Below are 22049 nucleotides of genomic sequence, written 5' to 3' on the forward strand. Positions count from 1 at the left end.
GCTTAAGGATATCAATATCAAGTGAACAACAAGCTGCACAAGAAAAAAAGAAAGATATTCGCACACGTTATGCATGAATACTTACACACCTATCAACTTACACACACGGCGTTCCAAACGGTCACATCTGTTCCAGTCGACGAACTTAACTCTCATCACCATCATCATTGGTAATACGATGACAACAATATAAATAAAACACATATATTCTCTGGTTTTTTTTTCGATAAAATTATGCTCGAATTTTAATACTTGAATTGATAATAATAATGTACAGCGTTTTTTTTAAACTCATCTGTGTGCGTGTATCTGTGTGCTCATTTGAGTGTAAAGATTCTATATCTATCTTAATGCATAATGATATTTAGGTACACATATTATTTGTATTTACAGCATATAAAATATAACTTGATTGAATTCTCATGAAAAAGTAATTGCCAAAACAAAACTGGTTATTTTCATATTAACACGGAATTGCTTGCACCTTGAGCTTGATCGAGCCCAATAATATTCCGAGATTTGTTATGGAAATAACCAAAATTTTTATCTACCGACATTTTCATTTCAAAAGATGAGCATTTATTATTTGAATAGAGATTTTTTCAGTTTCTTCAATTTAATTTTGGGGTGACTATAAACTGAATATAAATTCCAAATAGTTTAGTGGATACATAAAATATATATATAAATAAACTTATATTCAAAGTAATAAGAGTGACAAACATAGATGAGTGAAGAAAATGAGACTTAATAAGGGTTACAAAAAATAAACTCTCAAAAAGACCACATTCAATGGATATGAATGTCATTTTTGGACGGATTTAATAAGGAATGTTTCGTTTATGATTGATTCATTAAAAGATAAAAAATCAACTCAACAGTCTTTGATATAAGAGAGGAAAAAATGTTAAACTTAATAATAGAAAAAGGGACAAGTGCATAATATCAAAAAGTAATCAAGTGTCGACTTTTAAGCCTCCATATAAAAAAAACAATGCATTTATCAGCAATGCTTTTTCGATGGATCAGAGATTATATATACAAGATTCGCAAACTATCGATTCCACTTTCGAAATGATATGAAAAATCGAAACCCCTTAAAAAACTATGATATGATCGGATTCTTTAGTGCCATATTATTTTAGTTACAAGTGATGTGAGTGTGTATTTGTGTGCGTTAGCATAAAATTATGATCGAAGTCATTTGGTATTGAAATGGATATACGAGTATGTTTGGGAAGAGAATATGATATTGTTAATAATGATAAATAATTTGTTGTTGTTGTTGTTGTCGTTATGCGTTCGTCTCTGAAGTAGGATGATGCATGACGGGCGTGCGTATATTAAATGAAATGCAATGGAAAAATTAACATGATGATGATACGACGACGACAATGTCTACATTGACGGATACGGTCATAAGTCAAATCGATCGATCGATCGATCTGTGTGTGCGTGTATGCTGTGTGATATTCTGTCTACATTTTCATTAATCACGGAATATCGTTCGACGATTCTTCTTCGTCTTCTTCTGTGCCCGATGATTCGCCTGACGAACGAAACGGTGTCGATTTCAATTGATCTCGGTTTGGAACGATACCTAGACATTTACCGCATGCACCTTTATTCAAATCACCAGATAAAATAAACATTTTACCACAGCGGACACATTCTTCTTGTGGTTCACCTGCAAATTAAAAGAAACGAAAAGAAAAGAGTACAGAATTCTGTCGTTAAAATCACACATACACGGTACTGGTCAAAAGAGATAACTGGCATTCAAAAAAAATGAAAGAGAACATAAAACATGCAACAGAAATCGATAGCATTCAAAAGTTGTGAAGACACACACACACAATCTGCATGCCAGTTGAATGTGTATGAAAAGAAAGCATAAATTCACGTATATCGCACATATACCGTGTGGTGTGGTATAATACCGAGTGAAAATGGCATCGATATTTCAATCAAAAATTATTTGTTGCCTCTACCAAACCTCAATAAGCCTCATATGGGCACATTTAAGACACACAATTAAAAAATGGAATTATTCCATGAACGTTGAAACATGTAACTACCGAGATACATGTACATTTGTAGTAAATGAGGTTTCTTACACATTTTGCATGCAGTTGCATTATTGTGCCATATGCATAACCAGACGAAATGAAAAAAAAATAAACTAGTTGATTTTAAGTCAAGTTAAAGAAACACTTACCTTCATGTGTTTTCATATGAGCCCGTAAATTACAGGCAAGAGCGAATTTTTTGTTGCACAGCTCACAGGAATGTGGTTTATCACCTACGAAATTTGAATGAAAACATGTACAGATGAGGAAAAAAATCGTATCAAATGAAAAGGTGTGATTTATAGATTTGTTCTAATATATTTAAAAAAAAACTTTTTTTTACTTTATCGTCGAGTAGTTTCGACTGAATTGAACGTGATAAATATTTGATTGTAGTTGAATATAAATGTCGTTGTGGTGTGAAACTTACCGGTGTGCAAGAAGAGATGGTTTTTGAGATTCGTGTGCTTTGAAAAGCCTCTGGAACAGATGTGACATTTGAATGGCCATGAACCACTGTGCACATACATATGCGATTTCAAATCGCCAGGCGTTGGGAAGGATTTCGAACAAAGGCTACATTTATGTGGTTTTTCCTGTATGATTTTTTTTTATGATTAATAAAAAAAGAAATGTTAGTACTGTATTTCATCAAACATTTATTGTTTTGTTACGTATAGAACATTCTCGTAGATTTATGTCGAGAAATTTGTGATGAAATCTTGACATTGGCTTGCCGTGCAGAGTGTGCATTGCATATGCCGTATATTGTTGATCTTAACTTGGACTATCATTGGTCACAATTTCTCATATGAATCAAAAAAATCACTGAGAACGAAATACACGAATGAAAATTTTCCCATTTGATTTGCATAAATACGAGACTACGCCCTCATCGTTCTGGTCACATGATTTCACGACTTTACATTGGTTCAAGCGATGAGCGTTATTCTCTCTTCGCTTTACATTTCTATCATCATAAATAAAATCGTTAATAAAGAATGTTTTCGTTAAGAGATGCAACGAAGCGTAGATTCCCACAATTCTTAAGGTTGTTTGTTTGTCTTTAACTTTGGTCTCTGACTGTCTTTTCTTTCTACTCCTTCACTTTAGTTGTCGGTTGGTGTGGTTTTTTTCTTCGTTGGCGTTGTTATGTCTTCCGACAATTTAGAACGAATTATTAAAATTATAGGCAAAATAGAATAATGGTCACATTGTTCGTTAAAATGTTAAATTCTCGTCGATGTTATTTGTATCTGTGAGTCACACGAAGAATTGAAGAAGAAAAATAAGAAGAAGAAGTAGAAAGGAATAAAAGATTTGACCAAGAATCAAAAAACCAACTATTTTATCCAACCAACTGAACATTTTGTTTTCATTTTCGTTTCTTCAAATATATTTTATTTCAGCAAATACAGACATATTATATCGCGTATGTAAGTAAATAACCCGACCACAAAATACAATCCGCAATTTCACAACTGTATCATAAAATTGCTTAATATTTCATTGGAAGAAGTATAAAAAGTTGATGCCATGCCGCATGCGATTTATATGGGTAGATTTTCATTGTTCTTAAAAATTGATATGATGATTCTTGTCGCTTCACTTTTCATTCGAGGTGCTGTCTTTTGTGTTTAAATGCAAATCAAATATGAAACTGTCTGACTTAACTAACTTAAAATACAAATATGCCATAAGATCATTTTTAGTTGCACTTACCTTGATGTGCGTCATGCGATGATAGTATAAATTCGAACTGGCTGTGAAACGTTTCCCGCACACTTGGCACTGATGTGGCTTTTGTGAGGAAAGAAGAAAAAGTAAAGAATATTGTCGTTAAAATCACATATACACTGTACTGGTCAAGGGGGATAAGTGACATCAAAAAATATGAGTGAAATCAAGTATAAGAAATGCTTACCTTTTCGCCACTATGGATGCGTCGATGTGTGTTCAATGAGCTTGATGTGCTAAATCCTTTACCGCAAACCAAGCAAACATGCGGCTTTTCACCTAACCAAAGAAAATACCAAAAAAAGATATATTAAATTCACGCTTAAAAAATGATCCAATTTGGTGCATTGAGAAACCAGCAAAGGTTTGTTTGTTTTCATTTTCTTTCTTTAATCAATAAGCAAAAAATCAAGCACCATTTGGACGTATGATTAATTTCTCTTGGCAATGACTTTTAAAAATCTCCATTCAATGTAATCTAAAATTCTGGTAGCGCAATCGCCGATTGAACTTGAACATTGTTTTGATGTGAGATTGTTAAAATGCATACAGCCAAATGATGGATGATGTTGTGCTATTGTAGAAAATTATAAATCTAGATAGAATTAAAAGGAGATGAAATAAAAAACAAAAACAAATTTACCGGTGTGAGTACGCATGTGTCGCTTTAATAGAGACGGACGATCGAATGCTTTGCCGCACACTTCGCATGGTAGAAGTGCACGTTCGCCTCGTGTCGGCCGGGCTTTTGGTGATGTGCGTGGCATTGTGATCGATGCATCCATTAAATCACCAGCACTGCTTGCCGCTGATGAAGATGATGTTAGTGATTCGCCTGACACGGATTTGTGCTCGTCTTCACCACCCGACGGCGGACTGATGGGCAGCATCACACGCGATAATAATGACATCGATAAATCGAGCGGTGACTCTGTTTTTTATATAAAAACAACAACAATTTCAATTGAAATGCATAAGAATCAATGTGTTTTTTTCTTCTTCTTCTTATTTTATTCACTCTTTCAAGAGTAATCAATTGAAAAATGTTCAATGCATTCGATAAAGATCGTTCGTATTTGATCGTAAGAGGTAAGCTTGCACACGTACGAAGAGCATGAAGAACAAACACAACAACTCGAAACAGTATCGTTCGATTCCATCAAAACTGAATATTTGGAGCGTTGACGGTATTTTTCATCTTCATACAAACTATCACAAAACGTTCATTGTACTTTGAATAATATGCTTAAGCTGTTTCAAGTATCAAAGCGATGCTGTTGTTCGTACATTGATGTGGTTATCTTTCAACGAACGTATGTGCTTCGGTTGTCTCTGTATGACCACAAAATTTTACATTATAAAGGAGAAAAGGTGAACAATTAATTTTTAATTCACTGAGCTGCTGTTTCAGTCAGCTTCATGTAGTTTGAGCTCATTCTATCGCTTGACTGCGTTAATTTTTACACGCAAAACAAACGAACTTTGATGAGCACCAGCCGCTCTCTCTCTCTTCCATAAAAAGAGTGTGTACGAGAGAGAATTAGAGAGTGAGAGAGGGAGAGCTTTGAATTTGTTGTGGTTGTGCGATGTTGGCCGATTTAAGCGCATTTTTGTGCTGTGTCATTCGTGCATTCTTTATGAATATCCCGATTACTCGTGTTTAATGTGTTGCGACTGTGTGTCGATGATTTTGTTTCTTTTCGTGTTGTTATTGTTGCTGCTGTTGTTCATTTTCGTGTATTCTCTCGCCACTTGATTCGCTCCTTTGTGGTTTGGTGAATTCACCGCGCCACACAAAGCACGGGCGTGTGCGCAATCGTGAGCATCTACATTATGTACAATACAGAAACACACACACAAACACCATTTATTTATTTTATGTCTTGTAATCGCAATAGATTTGTGTGGCAGTCACACGGCAATCGCATCATCAGCATGATCTTCATCACTTTTGCCTCAATATTTGTTCTTTTCGTTCTTATTCACTCATCGACTGGTATTGTATAGCGTCGTTTTTTGGCCTCTGTATTCTTATTTTGCGTTGGCCGAACTGACTATGGTTCGTGCTAGCTGTTTCCAAATCATGATGTAATTTGTTAAATGTTTACCAAAGCCGATCGATGTTCGCATCACAGAGTTGGATAAAGTTTAAGAGGCATGGACGCCGTTGAAAAACACAGAGAAAATTTGATTTGAAAAAGCAAACAAATTAATGAATTGGTTCAGACAGTGAACTGCAGCATGTGCTGCATCATTTGAAACTTCTAAGTAGAGAAAAAAAAATGACCAAAGAACAAGACGTATGCGAAGGAAACGAAAACGACGAAAACGGCGGCCGCAAACAGTTCTCTCAATTATTTCCCTGAGCTACTTAGTTATGCCGATTAAAAGCAATAGCTGAGGTGATGTGTGGAATGCGTTTCATACTGTGACAAGAAATACGTTTCTCTTCACATATTTTCCTCTCCTTTATCCAACTCGTTCATTTTCCAAAGCGTTGCATTTCATTCGACAACAATTTTGATTCTCGCCGCACGAATTTTATGCTGAAGATGAAAAATAAAAAAAAAACGGTAGCTCGTATTGCTCTGTGTACGCGATTATGGAATATGTTCGATACAAGGAATTTGCTATTGGGCGAATTTTTCGGTTTCGTGAAAAGACAAAGTCGTAAAATAAAATATTTGTAAGCAATTTGTCGTCGTTCATCGTTTGAATGGTTCTTTTTGTGTGTGAAAGAAATTTGATTTGGGTTTTTCTTCACTTCAGCATTTTTCATAAGTGATCACGCAATGTATAACGTCGACAACGACTATATGAATGCTGTATTCAAGGTGCCTGAGATTTGAAGTCGAATTCGAATATTTAGAAAGAGAATATTTTAATGAAATAAAGACGATAATCACAAATATCATTGCGATATGATTGTGAAATCTTTATTGTCACGCAACATTTTTTCGTTAATCATAAGGTTCACCAATCATTATGGTTGCTGTTAGGAGTAGCATGAGTAGAACACATGCATGTATGGCTCACTTAAATTTATAAGAAATCGAAACCAATTGTCGAAATAATATTCCAAAGTGTCTAAAAATCGAATGAAGAAAAAAACGTGATACGCTTTGATTTAAGTGGTCAAGACCTAGTGGATAAAACCGAAAAATAATAACCTCAACACCACTTAAATTCATTCCAAAATCTCCGCCGATAATGTTTTAAATGAAAACAATTGCTGCGGTAATACGAACAACGCATTGATCTCAATTACATAGAAGTTATGATGTTATTTTTTTGTTATTAGATTGTGTTGTTAATTTCATACTGTTTTCGAGTATATTTTGTGACATTGTACAAAAACTGAATGTCGTCGTCACTATCCTTGAATTAGCTCCGTAGACATTTTTTCTCAACCTGTTATTATTTGTTTTATAAAAATTCGATCATACCGGAATGAAGTTAATGTCACCTTTTTCAATTATGTGGGTAATTAACACTACGAATAGAATGCATTGTTTTTACTGAGTTTTTGATGATTTCACGTTTAATTCTTATTTTTTCTGCTTACCTTCTAGGATTGAATCCATTGTACGCCGATAGAGTGTGCTTCGCATGTGTACAAATAACAACTCTTCGGGCCGTTCAGCCAAATAATATACAACTAATTCTTGATGTGCAGCGATTGGTCTGTGTATCTCATACACTGGTTCACCGTTCACTTTTGCACAAACTACATTGACCTGTTTGAAAAAAAAAAATCAAAAATATGTTAAGAATGTGTCACAATAAGAAAACGTATCGAATACTAAAACCGAAATATCAATTTGATTAATCTATATCTATAAACTGGTTACACATTCCGCCAACAATTGTTTCGACATATTTTTGATTGAAAACTATTGAAGCGTTTTGATTTTTCTACTCAATCGGTTTTCAAGCATTCAAAATAATGCCTCATTAAATTCTTTCTCTTTTGTCTCAAACTGTCTACTCTATCTTAATCGTAAATATGTAACCAGAGAAACAAAATCAAAGTTGAAAAAAAAAATCTACCTGTGGTCCATATGTCTTAGACACCCTCAAAAATCGGATCCAATTGCAGTGACGCACACGAAAACCATTCGAAATAGAAATTTCATCATATAAACCGAATCTGTGGCGAATCTGTAAGAAAAAAAAAAAACAATAAAAAAATCAGACAAATAATGACAAGTTACAAAAAAATCCGAAAAAACAACAAAGAAATTAATGGAAGAGAAAAAACGAAATAATACATTCGAATAACTCGAACTCAGTTCGAATGGTCAGTCAAGATAATACCAAATGAAGCGTGCACATTTCAAGCAAATCAAATAAAAAAGGTAAACCACAAATTCATCACAATAAATGTAATTTACTCAAGTATTGGAGATGTTCTGCCCGGTTTACCACTTAAATAGCTGTAACATTGCCACTCATTGTGGTCATGGAGAAAAAACCCGACATATAAATGAAGAAAAACCGAACGCCTTTGAAGGTTGCTTAATTGAATGACGGTTTTTGTTTTTCTTTTGCTGAATGGACCTTTTCATGTGTTAAAACTTAGTGGAAAAAAGGCAGCAAATCAATAGCGTTCTCGTGTATTTTCTTTTATTCCTTCATGACAATGAAATGGAATCAATCAAAATGAATCGAGATTGCTGAAGAACACTTGTCAGGTGCTTCAACATTTAGATTACACGTGGAATTTGTTTGTTTTGTCATTTTATTCATTAGCATTGCTTAGAATGTTGTATTTAATTCCTTCTACGTTTCGTTCGTGTTTTCTTTGAGTGCTATTCATATTTCACCTGAGCGTGAAGAAGATGAAAGGCATGTAGTTACGCAAGCTTGTCCTTTTGTATAAGCATAGACGCGCACAATTACAATGGGGGAGTTATTGTTGCGTGTAATATACTGTTTTCGTATCGTGAAACCGTGTCCGTGTGTGCACTTATGCTCTTTACATGTACGCAAATGAGGTTCATTTAACGGTCATTTGAACAAATTCTTTAAAACACTTGGACGGAATAATAGAGGTATCGCACACATAGTTGAACAACGAAACAATCTTAAGCGCCGCCATGTAATTTATGGAACACTTTCATGCATTCGTAATCTTACACGCAATTCAATCAGTTGAGAGCATATCGCATTGTGTGTGTTCTGTATGGTTTGGTGGGTTTCGGTACATTTGTAGGGGCGAAATAAGTGCGTCTTATGCAAATTGATCCATGCAATTATCACCAGGTTAAACAATTATCACAACTTTAAATCGCATTGAAATGTTTTTTAAATGAAATCATAACTTTTTGTAATATGATAATATTAAAATCTGATTTATGTATGAAGATAGTATTATTCAAACAAAATTACGATCGACGATCAATTCATCCGTTTCAAATTACAGTTAAGTATTCTTAAGTTGAGCCTCATTCTTCGAAATTATTCACATATTTCCGTATAATATGATGAATTAGAGAGAGAGAGATCGATCGATTCGATTGAAAAGTTGATGAAATAATTTGTCATGTACACTATTGCTGATGCGTGCAGCCACTTTTGACGAGACGGAACGTGAAGCGATTTAGAAAAACAAAGCGACGAAAACCGGAAAGTGATTTAGCTGGAAGCGTGTATCCAATTTTCCGTTTGCCCATTCACAAACCATAATCATAATAATTGTACGTTATTGTTGCAATAACTACCACGAACATGTATTTCGTTTCTTTTTCTCGGCTCTGAGCCATCGTCCGAATTCATTTAAATCGAAACCAAATTGTTATTCTAACTTGAAGCTAATCATATCGATTCAGGAGTCAAAAAAAATGAATACACTGACATTCTGTATGTGAAATGGCTTAATTCGAAACGTAATAAGAGGAAAAAATGACGCCGAAAAAAATGACAATCGATTTTCATGTTTGTGATTTGTAAGTGTGTTCCAGTATGGAGGAAACGAAAGATTAAGTCAGATTGATAAATGTGCGAGAGAGTGTGGACCGCATTACAGAAGCCATTCCATTGGCAATTTCAAATGTTGAAGAAAAAAAAACGACAAACAGACAATCACAAAGAAATGGAAAGAAATATTGTTAGATAGCTATTATTTCGTTTCATTGTAATTTATCTTGTTGATTTGAAATTTTGGGCGAATGCTTATGAAGTCATTAACTCTTTAAGACGCAAGAATGGGCCCATTCTTTTAAATCCAGTTAATTCAATGCCCAATAAGAACCACTCAAACTGCTGCTGTGTTTCATTTGTAAATGAAGTACAGCTTCATTTTTTTCCACTTTGTTTCTCTTCTTTTTTTTTTGCTGTATCCGATGGTGTTTTGTGTAAAGAGGGGGAGCATTTAGAATGTGGCGTTGTATTCAGTTTGTGACAAGTAATAATTCATTTTCATTATTCTATTCGAATTTGACACGAACTCAAAGCTCCAATTCAATGTGAATTACAGGGTAAGGAATAATATGTTCTGGCAGAAAATAGAACAGCAACAGCAAAACCAAAAGAAAAAAACAACGCATTCAAAAAGAAACAACGAAAGAAAAAAAACCAGTTATACGCGCAACACCGATGAATTTTTTCCCTCTCAACGACGATGGATCGTTTCCTCTTGCGGCCGTTTCAACATTTATTTGGTTCGATTTGCGATCGTACAATCGTTGGTTACAACAACAAAAAAACAGCATCAGTATGGATATCAACTTATCAATGAATCGTAAGAATAAATTATATCCGTGCAGAGCGCGAAATGCGAAGAAAGACTGAGAGAGAGAGAATGATGCAATGGCAGTGAATGGCATAGGCCTCAGTTCGATGTTATTAAATGAAATTGCAATAAATTTTCAAGTGCGCACATTGCGATCGATGGCAAAGCCATTTAGTATTAAACCAATGAAAAAGAATTTATGAATCGAATTGAAGAATAATTGCTGCCGAGTGCGGAATAATGTGGCGTCATGAAATGTGTGGTGCACTGTGTATTGTGCAGCATCTTTCACTCTATGTTTCTTCTTTTCTCCTACTGTGGCGAATGCATCACGTAAACCGTGTTCTGTTCGCATCTTTCTGTCTTCTTTTCTTCCTTTGCCTAATCTATAGCGAACAGCATTCCATTAGGGATTGCGGTGTTGTTTACTAACAGCTTTGAAAAATTGTGTCAGATCGCATCGGTTTGACCGGTTTCATATCGTTCCCTGTGTCTTAAACGGCATAGAAAAAAAACTTACTTGCCACAATCATTAGGGCAAACGTAATCGAAAATGATGCGGATAAAGTTCCATGAAAAATTACATAACGAAAAAAAGGCGATGCACCAAAAAAAAAGAGAGAAGATAATCAATAAACTTGGATGCAGTAAGCGTTGAAATTTTTTTGGCAATTCTGGTGTAACAAGTCAAAGACGAAGAGAAAAAGATAGCAAAGTGAATTCCGGTTTTGGTTTATCTTCAATCGACCCAACCTAATGACTGCAATTAAGGCGCACCACACATGCATCAGGTAGAAAAGTTATTTCGGGTTTTCTTCTACACCTTAAAGAAATCAGTCTAATTAATCCGGAAACAACAGCGGCAACAACAACAAAAAAGAATTCGATGTGCCATATTGCTTTGAAATTTCCAACTATTGGCGCGCAATCCATCGCGATCGAATGTCTGTGTACGTATCAAACGAAGAAAAAATGTGCACCTGCTAAATTGTCGCTGCTTTTTTTGGACGCTCAGAATGTTTTAATGATTACAAGTAAGAAGGGAAAAAAGAACGGGAGACGAGAGTAAAGGCGAAAAAAAAACACGAGAGACAGAAGAAGAAATATACGCTATAAATCAATACAATTTCAGGTTGCATGCTTCGCATAGACAATAAATGCATGAGACGAGAAGGGAACTTGTTGGTGGTTTGATTACCACGAACCTTTTTGATTTGATGTTTTTGGAATTCGTTTAAGCCATCGATCCATTTTCTGATTTTTACTGTTTTTTGATTGACGTTTCGACGTCACGATATGTCAGCATTTCGGTGCATATACATAGCATTATTATGAGAACCAAATCGGATTCCGTTCAACGCCAAATGCGACGTATAGTTTTTCGGTTTATGGGATTTTTATTTGTTTATTTTTAAATTGATAGTGTTTCGATTTCGTGAGTCTGATCATAGATCGTAAGGCACATAAAAAATGGTAAAGGGACATGCCTTTCAAAATATTATATCTAATCCAATAGCGATTATAAGTCTAACATTTTTTCGAATCTCGCTATTAAATATTTTTTTTAACATCCGCTGTGAGAGTATCTCACAGCGATTACAGAAAATCATCATGAGGGTAGAATACAATTATCCTTTGAAAGAAAGAAGAACAAATCATCAATCCGAATGATCCTAAATTGTATAAAAAATATTCGGGGCCATATAGTATAAGTTAATTGTATTTTAATATCGATATAAAGGTGTTTCTTCTCTTTTTTACTTTATGCTCTTTTTGAAAATTAAAAATCACCTCCTTTGAATCACCAGTAAGTATTTGCTTGGAATTTTCGAAAAAAAAGACCCACCAAAATAAGAATGCACCTGACCTTATTATATTGTGATATACAATATATTGATACAAGAAAATGCCGAAGAATATGGAGAACGAAAAAAAGTATAAAAAAGAATGAATAAAAAGTTGATGGTTGATCAATCGATCAATGAACATCATGGGTAGCGAAGAATTTGTTACCTGCATAAATGAATATCGTGAAGAAGACAAATGCGTAAGACATTTTCGTCAATATATTTCAATGATGCAGCTACTTTTTGCACTGCACAATTTCAATTTCTTTGGATCGGAAATGAATCACAATTGTGTGGATGTCAATTTATGTACGACTGGCGCACACCAATTTTTGGCAACACAATAACCATGAAAAGAATCGATAAATAGGCGCACACCAATTTTTTTTTGTTGCACAAAACAAAAGTTCATCAAGCCATTGATCGTTGTTATACCGCTATCTTTGCCCCTTGCAATTGCATTCCGTGTCAATTATAAATAAATAATCATTGCGTATTGAAATCAAATGTTGTTATTTTATGTGCGTAGACGTTATTCACTTTACCGATCATCTTCATTCTGCGTTGAGCGCAGTACTTTTCTGAATCGAATCATTATGCAAATTTAGTTTGAGTGCTTTTCCACATCCACATCTAGAAATAAATACATTGCAATCGAAATGCCGGTTTGGAGTGTTCATCAATGAAGTATCAATCGTTAAACTGGAATTGTGTTTGCTATAACTTGAGGTTTATTGCTTTTTTGTTGTGGTTTTTTCTACATTCATCGACCGATTGCTGGGTTTCTTCTTGTTTTTTTTTTCTGCATTGGGACATGCAAAAGATTTGCGATTGAAAATATATATATATATATTGTTGATGTGAAATTCGTGTATTTTCAATACAATGTTGTCAGTTCAAATCGGAAGCAAAAAAAGCGAAGACATTGTTAACGAATTGGCGCCACTGTTTCAGTTTCTAAGTTTTTTCTCTCTCTTCGTTCTCAATTTTTACCATGCAATTGAAGCTGTTGATTGGATCCATCGTCTTTCGTCTTATACGACGGACATAAAGTCGAAAAAGCACGAATTGTTTGAACTGCTTGATGCTTAAATATTTGTCCTCACGCTGTGGCAAACAATGAACAAACAATACGATCGAAATGTTTGACTTAAGCGAAAAACTGTTTGAAAATCGATCTAATTACGATGCGAATGAAATTGGTGCGATTAAATTTCTTTTGCGGTTCTATTTTTTTTCACCTATTGTCCATCACATTCGATACAGTGAAATGGGTAATACAATTCATGGATTCCGTGTAGTACTGTTTAAAGAAAATGGTTTTTGAAATATATGTGTAAAATCAACACGTCTAATGTCATGTCAACATTATAACGTATTTCAAAAACTCGGACGGAGGGAAATCAACTTGGTTGATGCTTTCTACCTTTGCGCACGTATAAACAAGAAAAAATAATAAGAAAAAAAAACATTCAACCGTAGAAGATGAAATGTGCGTCGGTAAAACGAATCAACACCTAGTTTACATGAATTAGCATTTATTGGATACCGCAACGGGCCACGTCTATTTTATTCTCTTGTTATCGAATTTTCGTTCTAGTTTAACAAAAGAGTATCACCGCACGAGCTCAAAACTGTTAATTAAGGAGCGCTTTTTACTCTTATTACTATGGCGGCTTGGAAAAAAAATGCAAAACAAATCGGCATGACTATGGAATTGTTCGTTTTTCTCGTTTATTGAGATCTCGCGTCTATCGGTAAAGCATGAAATTAATCAAGTGACGCATTTTGAAACATACAAAAATGGAATCGACGAAATATTTTGGTGAACAAAGAAAGAGATATAACGAACTATTTTTAAGATTGAAAATTGGCCAAAAACGGTTGTATGGCAACCAAATGTGTTGTTTTATTCGATTGACATGCAACGTGCATTATAGATCAGAAAACATTTTTTTTAAAGAAAAAGTAAAATCAACAACCAAATCTTTTTTAATATTCAAGCATTTTTTTGTATGCGCCGGTCGTTGTACGTGTAATATGTTATGGATTTTATGTGTGTTGAACCGATTTCAATTGAAATACACGTTTTTGCTCAACAACAACAAAAAATATCCGCTGACAACATGTTTGCTATTTGAATCTCGTACACACAGACACATTGCATCTCGTATTTGCACTCGCGCGCACATACACCTTTTCGAGTTCATTAATCTTTCGATTTAATCGTATTCGCGCATATGCTATTATTCACATGATTATTTCTTTATCTGAGCACTGAGTGTCTACGAATGCATTAGCTCTGGTTTAATTCCAATGTATATTCATATTCGAGCACCTGTAAGAATGTTAAACTGTCGAAAAACCTGTGCCAAACTATTTGTTGCAATGCAATAAAATAAACGAAAACCCCATTTCAATTTTGCATGTTTCAACGTTTCGCGCAACATTTTATCTGATTCGAATGAACCATATGGTTTTTGCACGCTCACGAAATGCAGATTGTATGCATTTTATTAAAATTCATCAAGAAGGAAAAAAAAGCGTGAGTCGGAAACACTGAATGCACGTGCATTTTTAGTCCTTAGCCGACTTGTTTTGTGCGAAAATAGAAACTTCAAATCGTGTATCACCAGTTTGACAGCAATTACATATTTGTAAAAATTATATCCGTAGATTGACTAGTGACGATAAAAGTGTGTAACAACAGTAAAACGAGTGGCAGCGAAAGAGAAAAAAATCGCTTTATGTCAGATAATTACCGCATTTCAAATAATTGCATCGTATTGCATCCGATTGATCGCAAATCTATGTACGCACAAATGACGATAGCACAAGAGCCAATGCCGAAGAAAACAAAAAAAATAAAGGAAAAACACACGATCGACAGAAGAGCAGAGAAAAAAGTGCGCACCGCGACACCAGAACAACATAATAAAACTTGTTAGACAAATGTCGATTACATGAAATGTTTTTAGCTTAGAGCATTGCGTCGCATTTTGCGATTAACACTGCATAACCGCATTTGGAGCAATAGAGAAAGAATGAATTATGGTGATCGATTCAATAGCGACAATGGACGCACTAATGCCGTAATCGTTGATTATGTGATATGGTTTTGTACGCGCTTTCTTTCAATGTGCCGTGTATTGCGCCGCTTTCGATTATATGAAGAAGCGGTGTGCTTATTATTGTTGCATAAAAATGCAGAAGAAATATGATGGCAACGCAGTGCGACTGCTACAATTTGTCATAATAGGCAGTGAAAGTTTTTAATTTACTTTGATTTTGTTTAAAGTGTAGCAAATGTGCGCATTCGGCTGGCAAAGACCTTACACTGATCCATTTCATCATGTAATGAAGGCGAACGAAAAAAATTAAATCAATGCACTTGAGCACTTTGTGCCGTCGTTGATCAATGCAAGTTCAAAGGAAAGCAATGACTTCACAAATGTGCGTTGAATTGAATGTGTGAGTGTGTTTGTGACGCTTGAATAGTGGAAAAATATTTCATGCGCGAATTCTTGCTTCGCCAAACGCTTGATCGTTTACTCGGCAGATTTCATTCATATATTTGAAGACTGAGCGCAAAAAAATGCAATTTTTTTCGACGCTTCATTTTTTCCGTGCTCAGGTAAGTGCCTTTTTGATTATTTTTTTTTTGCAACTAACGACATACAACCACTTGAGCGCGTGCACGGCTTTTGTGAACTACAACAATTTTTTTTTCTTCTTTCATCGCCTTCGTCATATCGTCGAATACATATTTTGTCGACGCGATGACTGATAAAAGTAGAAGTGTTTGTTTGAGTGTGAGAAAAAAAATATGTTTTCGAGTTCATGTCTCAAGTTTATTAACGCAAATTACACGCGCGCTCACACTCACTACTGTATCTTTGTATTGGCAGAAAAAAACTCGCGCACACACACACATAAACTAATAACTTTTCTCGAAATAGACATTCATTAACGATGGCTACGAGAAAGAAATTGCAATAACAAAACAAAAGAGTTACTCACAGAATAAAGTTCATTCACATGAACAATGATGCATAGCTTGCGACGAATTCAATTGAATGAACTGCTTTTTTAACAAATGCAAAAGTTCAAATCAATGTAATTAGATGAAAATTTTATCGCGCGCGAACACATATTTTGGTTGGTGGTTAAAATCTATGCCCATTCTGGAAGCACTTTGCCATACACCATTTTTTCTCTTGTATGTACAATTTACGAGTATGGCGATCGGGGCAAATGAAAATACCCATTGATTGCTACCTTCTCAATTAATGCTTGCTAACACTGAAAGCTTATGACTGTAGTCTGCAGATAGAGTTAAAAAGGTCACGACTAGTAAATTAGCTATTGGGCGAAATGTATGCAATCAAGCGTCAATCAGCCCGATTTCAAATCGCAATTTTATCGGCACACTCGCGCAAAAATAAACAGATCAGGAAATGGCTGGCACGTGTTACCTCAAAGCCAAATTCTATTCACGATACCATTTTTACTGCCTTGTAATTTTTCGCCCATTTATATTTTTTTTTTCTCCGCCGCAAACCAATCGAGCTAGTTCATTCATTTCGAGTCTCGATCGCACTCAATATTTTGATTTGTATAATAAAATGGATTGTACAGAACTGGAGGTGTTTTATTTGGTCTTTTGCTCTCTCTCCCAAAGACATGTGTTCCAATCAAATTCGTCAATATTTACCGTGTCGGCGAATCAAACGATTGGATTTTCTATTTTATGTGCAAAAGGAGGGCTATATTCAAGTGATTTTCTGGTGAGGAGATGCGTGTCAGCACCGACGTAATTTTTCCGGAAAAGATTTTACAAATATTTTTTCTTTGTGCGATGCACTAAATCCGTCGAAAAATAAAGTAACGAACAATGTTCGATTTAATTTGAATTTTCGAAAAAAAGCCGAAAAACGCGATAATGCAAATATCAACTCACTCTGATAACGAGGCAAGTTTTGATAATTATTGATAAAATCACGCAAATTGAGATTTGTTAATTTTTATTTAAAATTTCGTGTAGAGCGCAATAAGAAGCCGTACTTTTTCAAGAATATAATTTACTTGCGTGGCTTCATAAAATCAATCAGATATAAAATAGACATTTTTATTATCACATTTTCATAAAGATCGAATAAAGCACAACGAAACCGAGTGTTGTTAAAAGCAAAACAAAAACATCACATTTTGAAGCGTCTCTAATTGCTGATGATGTTGCATATTTAATTCACTGAGTGAGCGAAGTAAGAAATCAATTGATGATGCGAACAGGCGATAATCAGTAGGAGGTGTAAATGTAATTTAGTATTTCAGTGGAGATATTGCATCAATCACACCATATATATCCGCCAAAACATCAACATCATTTTCTAAATTTGAGATGGATTAAGTTATAGATTTAGATTGAGTTTTCTGTTGAACTCTAATCGTCTAAATGATTCAGTAAAATATGGTCTTTCCGTATGGTAATTTAACATAAACACAATTTGTTCGTGCATTCAACAAGTTATTGCGTGTGACTTACAATTGAAGGGTGCAAGTGTCTCCAAATACAACTGACGGTTAGAAGAGAAAAAAATCGTTAACCGTCAAGAATATGCAAAAGCTCATCCTGGTAGATATCATCACATAATTTATTATTATTATGTTCACTACCTGTTGCATGCTCGTTAGAGGGTCAATAAATGTTCGTTCTCATCCCCCATTTCAAAATTCATTTTCCCATAATGTATTGAATATACGGTGAAAATTTTCAGACGATCATCATTTATGATGGTGGTTACCTGTTCGTCTCATGTTTATTCATGAAACCTGTTGCAATGTCGTTACTAAACTCTGACCTGTATGATTCACATAAAAGGCGCTCTCATTCGTCTTTCCCAATGGAAACGTCGGTTAATTATTTACATTTGAACAAATTACGCATATTTAAAACATAATAATTTCAATTCAGCGGCAACATTTTCATCACACATAAATTCATTCGAATGAGTGTTTATATTGAAAAGGGGGAATCGTTCGTCCAAAGCAAACAAAATGTAAAATATGTAATTGATCAAACGTTTTACTCATCAAAGTATTTTTTTTTCTTCTTCGTTTTCGCTGTCGTAGTCGTTAATTTTCCATACTTAGAAAACGTGGTGCAATTTATACAAAAGAAGTTTGTAATAACAAAATTCTAAATGATGTGGTTATATAATGTCATGGAAAAGTGAGCACAACGTCTTTGCATGTTCAATACACATCCTTGAGAAAGTGAAAGAAGCACAAGAAAAGAAAATCAACAACGAAGACGAACAGTCGATCGCATAGTCAACCCTCATAAATATGCGCACACTACTAACTAATAAGCGCGTACATTTCGATGGAACGAAGAAAGAAAGGTAGATCTAGATCTCAATTTTAATTTAGAATAGCAATAAGCAATATCCGTAATATATGTTAATGTATGTGAATATGTGCTGGTTTTTTCCTGGTTTTGTGTTAATAAATTGCGTGTAACATTGCATTTATTGTCTTGGTTAGACGAAAATGAATTGAAGAGATCGAGAGAGAGAGGTGGGAGATAGATAGAACAAAAATACGTTACAAGATTCATAAATAAAAGTTACAATAATAATGCGCGTCGGAATAATGAAAAGAAGAGGGGAAAACAATATAGAATGGGATGGGTTGGGAATGGTATGGGATCGCTTGCATTTTTCTTCAAGACGTTTTCGGTTTGCATTATGCTTAAGAAAACGTTTTGACATATACGCATGCGATAAGAAACGCGTGCATCCGTGAAAGGCGAAGTGTTATTTTCTTAAAACGTCTTGTTTTCCCACCGTCATGGGAGAATGGCCAAATTTTCTTCACACTCGTAATGCGCTCTCAACTAGAACCCCATGCCCATAAAAATACCATCTTCTTATTCTTCTTAAGAATCAAACACAATCACATACACATAACTCCACTTCGTCGAATATTCTTCGCGTTCAACAGACAAAATTAAAATTCTGAACTTGAGTTTTTTTTTGCATTTAATTATGTAAGTGCCGGCCAATGATTTATAGTTTTTTGTCTAATATGTAGAACAAAATGAACTTTTCTCATTCAATTACGAAATTCTCTGTTGACTTTATGATACGCAAACTTGGTTCTGTTTACGATTAATTCATGCGATTGTTGATAACGCTCAATGTAAGGAAACTGAGATTTTTTTTACAGCGTGTGAACATTCTGGGGAAATATTTTCTGTTTTTTTTTTCTCATTTGATGATTAGATTAATTACTATGAAAGGGATATTCAAAGATAGTGTACTAGACTATTACTTACATCTTCATTTTCTATATATGAGTAAATGTTGAGTTTGTCAATGCGTACGGTTCCTTGGAATGGATAATATAGTTCTCCCTGCTTGATTCTTGTCGATGACCATACCGATACGGATTGTTCGCCTGAATTGCGTGCACCAGCTGCTGTCACAGCCAGTGACAACTCTTGTGGAATTAAAACACACGTTTCCATTGTTCTTTTTTTATTTTTTTTTTTAGTTTCAATGTTTTGAAAATCAGTTTTTTGATACACTTGTTAAATGATTTTACGAAAAATTACTACCGTTTAAAAATAAATCACTTTGAAAATAACGGTTAAAAAGTCAATTCTTTCATTTCAGTTCTTTAAAATTGATATTGGATTTTCCAATATGAAATTAACAATGCTTAGATCTTTTGACTTAAGCGATAAAAACACGGAAATTGAACACGATAAGCACAAAGAATCGATTTTTTTCATAAAAAATAGATTCAATAATTATTTCGGAAATCGAAAAAAAATCGAATAAAATACGCGACCGAATAAAAAATGTTCGAAATCGATGAGAACAACACACACTCGGGGTAGGAATTTGTGCACAGCGTGCGCAATATTTGAAATGGGTCCCTCTGTGGCTGAAAAGATGATCCAATCCCTCAAATGGTTTTATATAAACTGACCGTTTTGATCAAACTAATATGTAACCATGACCTTCCAGAGTATAAACGTGGAATAGTTGTGTATAATGTTGCAATCACAAAGCACCGAATACCATACACAGATAGCAGAGCAGAGCATATAGCAGCAACAGCGGTAGAACGTAGAAAACGTTACACAAACACAAGCGCATCATCTTCTCGATGAGTCCAAGTCGGTGCAATTTGATTTAGTTTCATATACGTGTATATATATTATACCTGCACATACAAACAAACGCGCCTGAGCCCGATCGATTTTAGCCCAATTTGTGTCAATTCATTCAAGCTACTCTATCACCAATACAAACAAATCCATTGGACTTAAGGTGCGCAACACAAACATCTTTCACCGTAAGACAGAGCGTAAGAAACGATTGTCGAGCATACTCATACGCAAACAGAGCGCGGTGTTTCTTCTTAGCTACAAGGAAAGTGTAGCAATTCAACAGGTAGAAGTGATCGATCTTGTTTTTCTCTCTACCTACTCTTTTCTTCTTTGCCTCTTTGGCATATACCGAGTCTGTCACATTATGTTCGCATTCACGTTCGTACTTGCTCGTATTCAATATGCGCTGAACAATACGATAATGTTGTCTTTCGATCACAGAAAGACGTTATGCTGTTCGTTATGCCTTCTGCTGTTTGTTTTCCACTTGGCAGCATGTACGGTGAACACTAATACCTGTTCACGATCAACGTGTAAATAAAATGCGAAAAGCAAACGTACAACAATGTGAGTGAGACGATCTCAATGTGTGTAACACTTGTTTTCATTTCGATCAATAGCAGTCGGTGTGTTTAACTATTAAACTGTATCAGTTTTACGTGTAGCAAAAACAATTCAAATTTTAACTGAAAAACAGCTCCGCCTAGAATTGCCTGTGTGTATACGATCAATACAAATACATGCAAACAATCTAGCGTGAATGAATAAATTTCACTATTTTATTTTGTAGCTTCTGCGCGTCTGTGTAATATTGGCAGATTCCTGGTGATCATCGCTATTTACCATTCTTCGGGTGCTTATAGCTCTTCAAGCCCCCAGTGTGCGTTTGAATATCAGCTCGTTGTGGCTGCTGTTGATGCCGCTGTTGTTATTGCTCTCAAATTGTGTAACGAACATGGTGCGTATATCTGTCTCCATGCAGCATAAATGCCACAGTATACAGTCTACAGGTGTCTTTTTTTTTATTTTCACGCACAATAAATAAACGAACAACGCACAACATCATGATGAATTTGTAACTGAAAATGAACATAAAAAGGTCGAATATTTTCGCCTGAAAAACTAAGAATAGGAATACAGTAAAAACAGCACCTTATGTCTGATGATTGTCGTGCCTTGAAATATTTTCATTTCTTTGTTGAAAATTTTAATATTATTCCTTGTGATCGAATCGATTCGATTGAGAATTTTTTTTCTCTTTCGCTTTTTGCTGCTGTCGTTCCTTTTTTCGGTGTCGAAATCTAAAATAAATAATAAACCAACAATAGAGTGCAAGGTGAATAGATAGAGATCCGGCAAAAGCAGACCGAATAGTGTGTAAGGTGCTCAATTGGAATTGTGCGCTTTTGGAAAGACATACAAAAAAAAACATTAATTGATGGCTATATATAGAGGATTAGGCAGCAAATTGATTAACAACA

General features: G+C 34.8%; 1 protein-coding gene across 1 annotated transcript; it reads right to left on the bottom strand.

Annotated features, from left to right (window-relative positions):
• Positions 1-215: 215 nt before the first annotated feature.
• On the bottom strand, positions 216-20457 carry LOC116343801 (zinc finger protein 672-like). Its single transcript, XM_031772042.1, has 9 exons — positions 19726-20457; positions 7857-7967; positions 7372-7543; positions 4450-4737; positions 3994-4085; positions 3792-3869; positions 2500-2665; positions 2219-2302; positions 216-1687 (listed from the first exon to the last, which is right to left on the bottom strand). The coding sequence occupies exons 1-9, from the start codon at positions 19915-19917 to the stop codon at positions 1494-1496; spliced, it is 1377 nt and encodes a 458-aa protein (XP_031627902.1). The 5' UTR covers positions 19918-20457; the 3' UTR covers positions 216-1493.
• Between the last annotated feature and the right edge of the window lie 1592 nt (positions 20458-22049).

The sequence above is a fragment of the Contarinia nasturtii genome, unplaced genomic scaffold (genome assembly GCF_009176525.2).
Source record: "Contarinia nasturtii isolate CC-2019 unplaced genomic scaffold, AAFC_CNas_1.1 Cnas_scaffold_1037, whole genome shotgun sequence".
Taxonomy (NCBI): Eukaryota; Metazoa; Arthropoda; class Insecta; order Diptera; family Cecidomyiidae; genus Contarinia; species Contarinia nasturtii.

Coding starts and splice junctions, on each gene's coding strand:
- LOC116343801 (XM_031772042.1), bottom strand. CDS start 19,917: ATGGAAACGTGTGTTTTAATTCCACAAGAGTTGTCACTGGCTGTGACA. Junction 7,968..19,725: donor CATATATAGAAAATGAAGAT/GTAAGTAATAGT, acceptor TTTTTCTTACAG/ATTCGCCACAGATTCGGTTT. Junction 2,303..2,499: donor CCATCTCTTCTTGCACACCG/GTAAGTTTCACA, acceptor CAAATTTCGTAG/GTGATAAACCACATTCCTGT.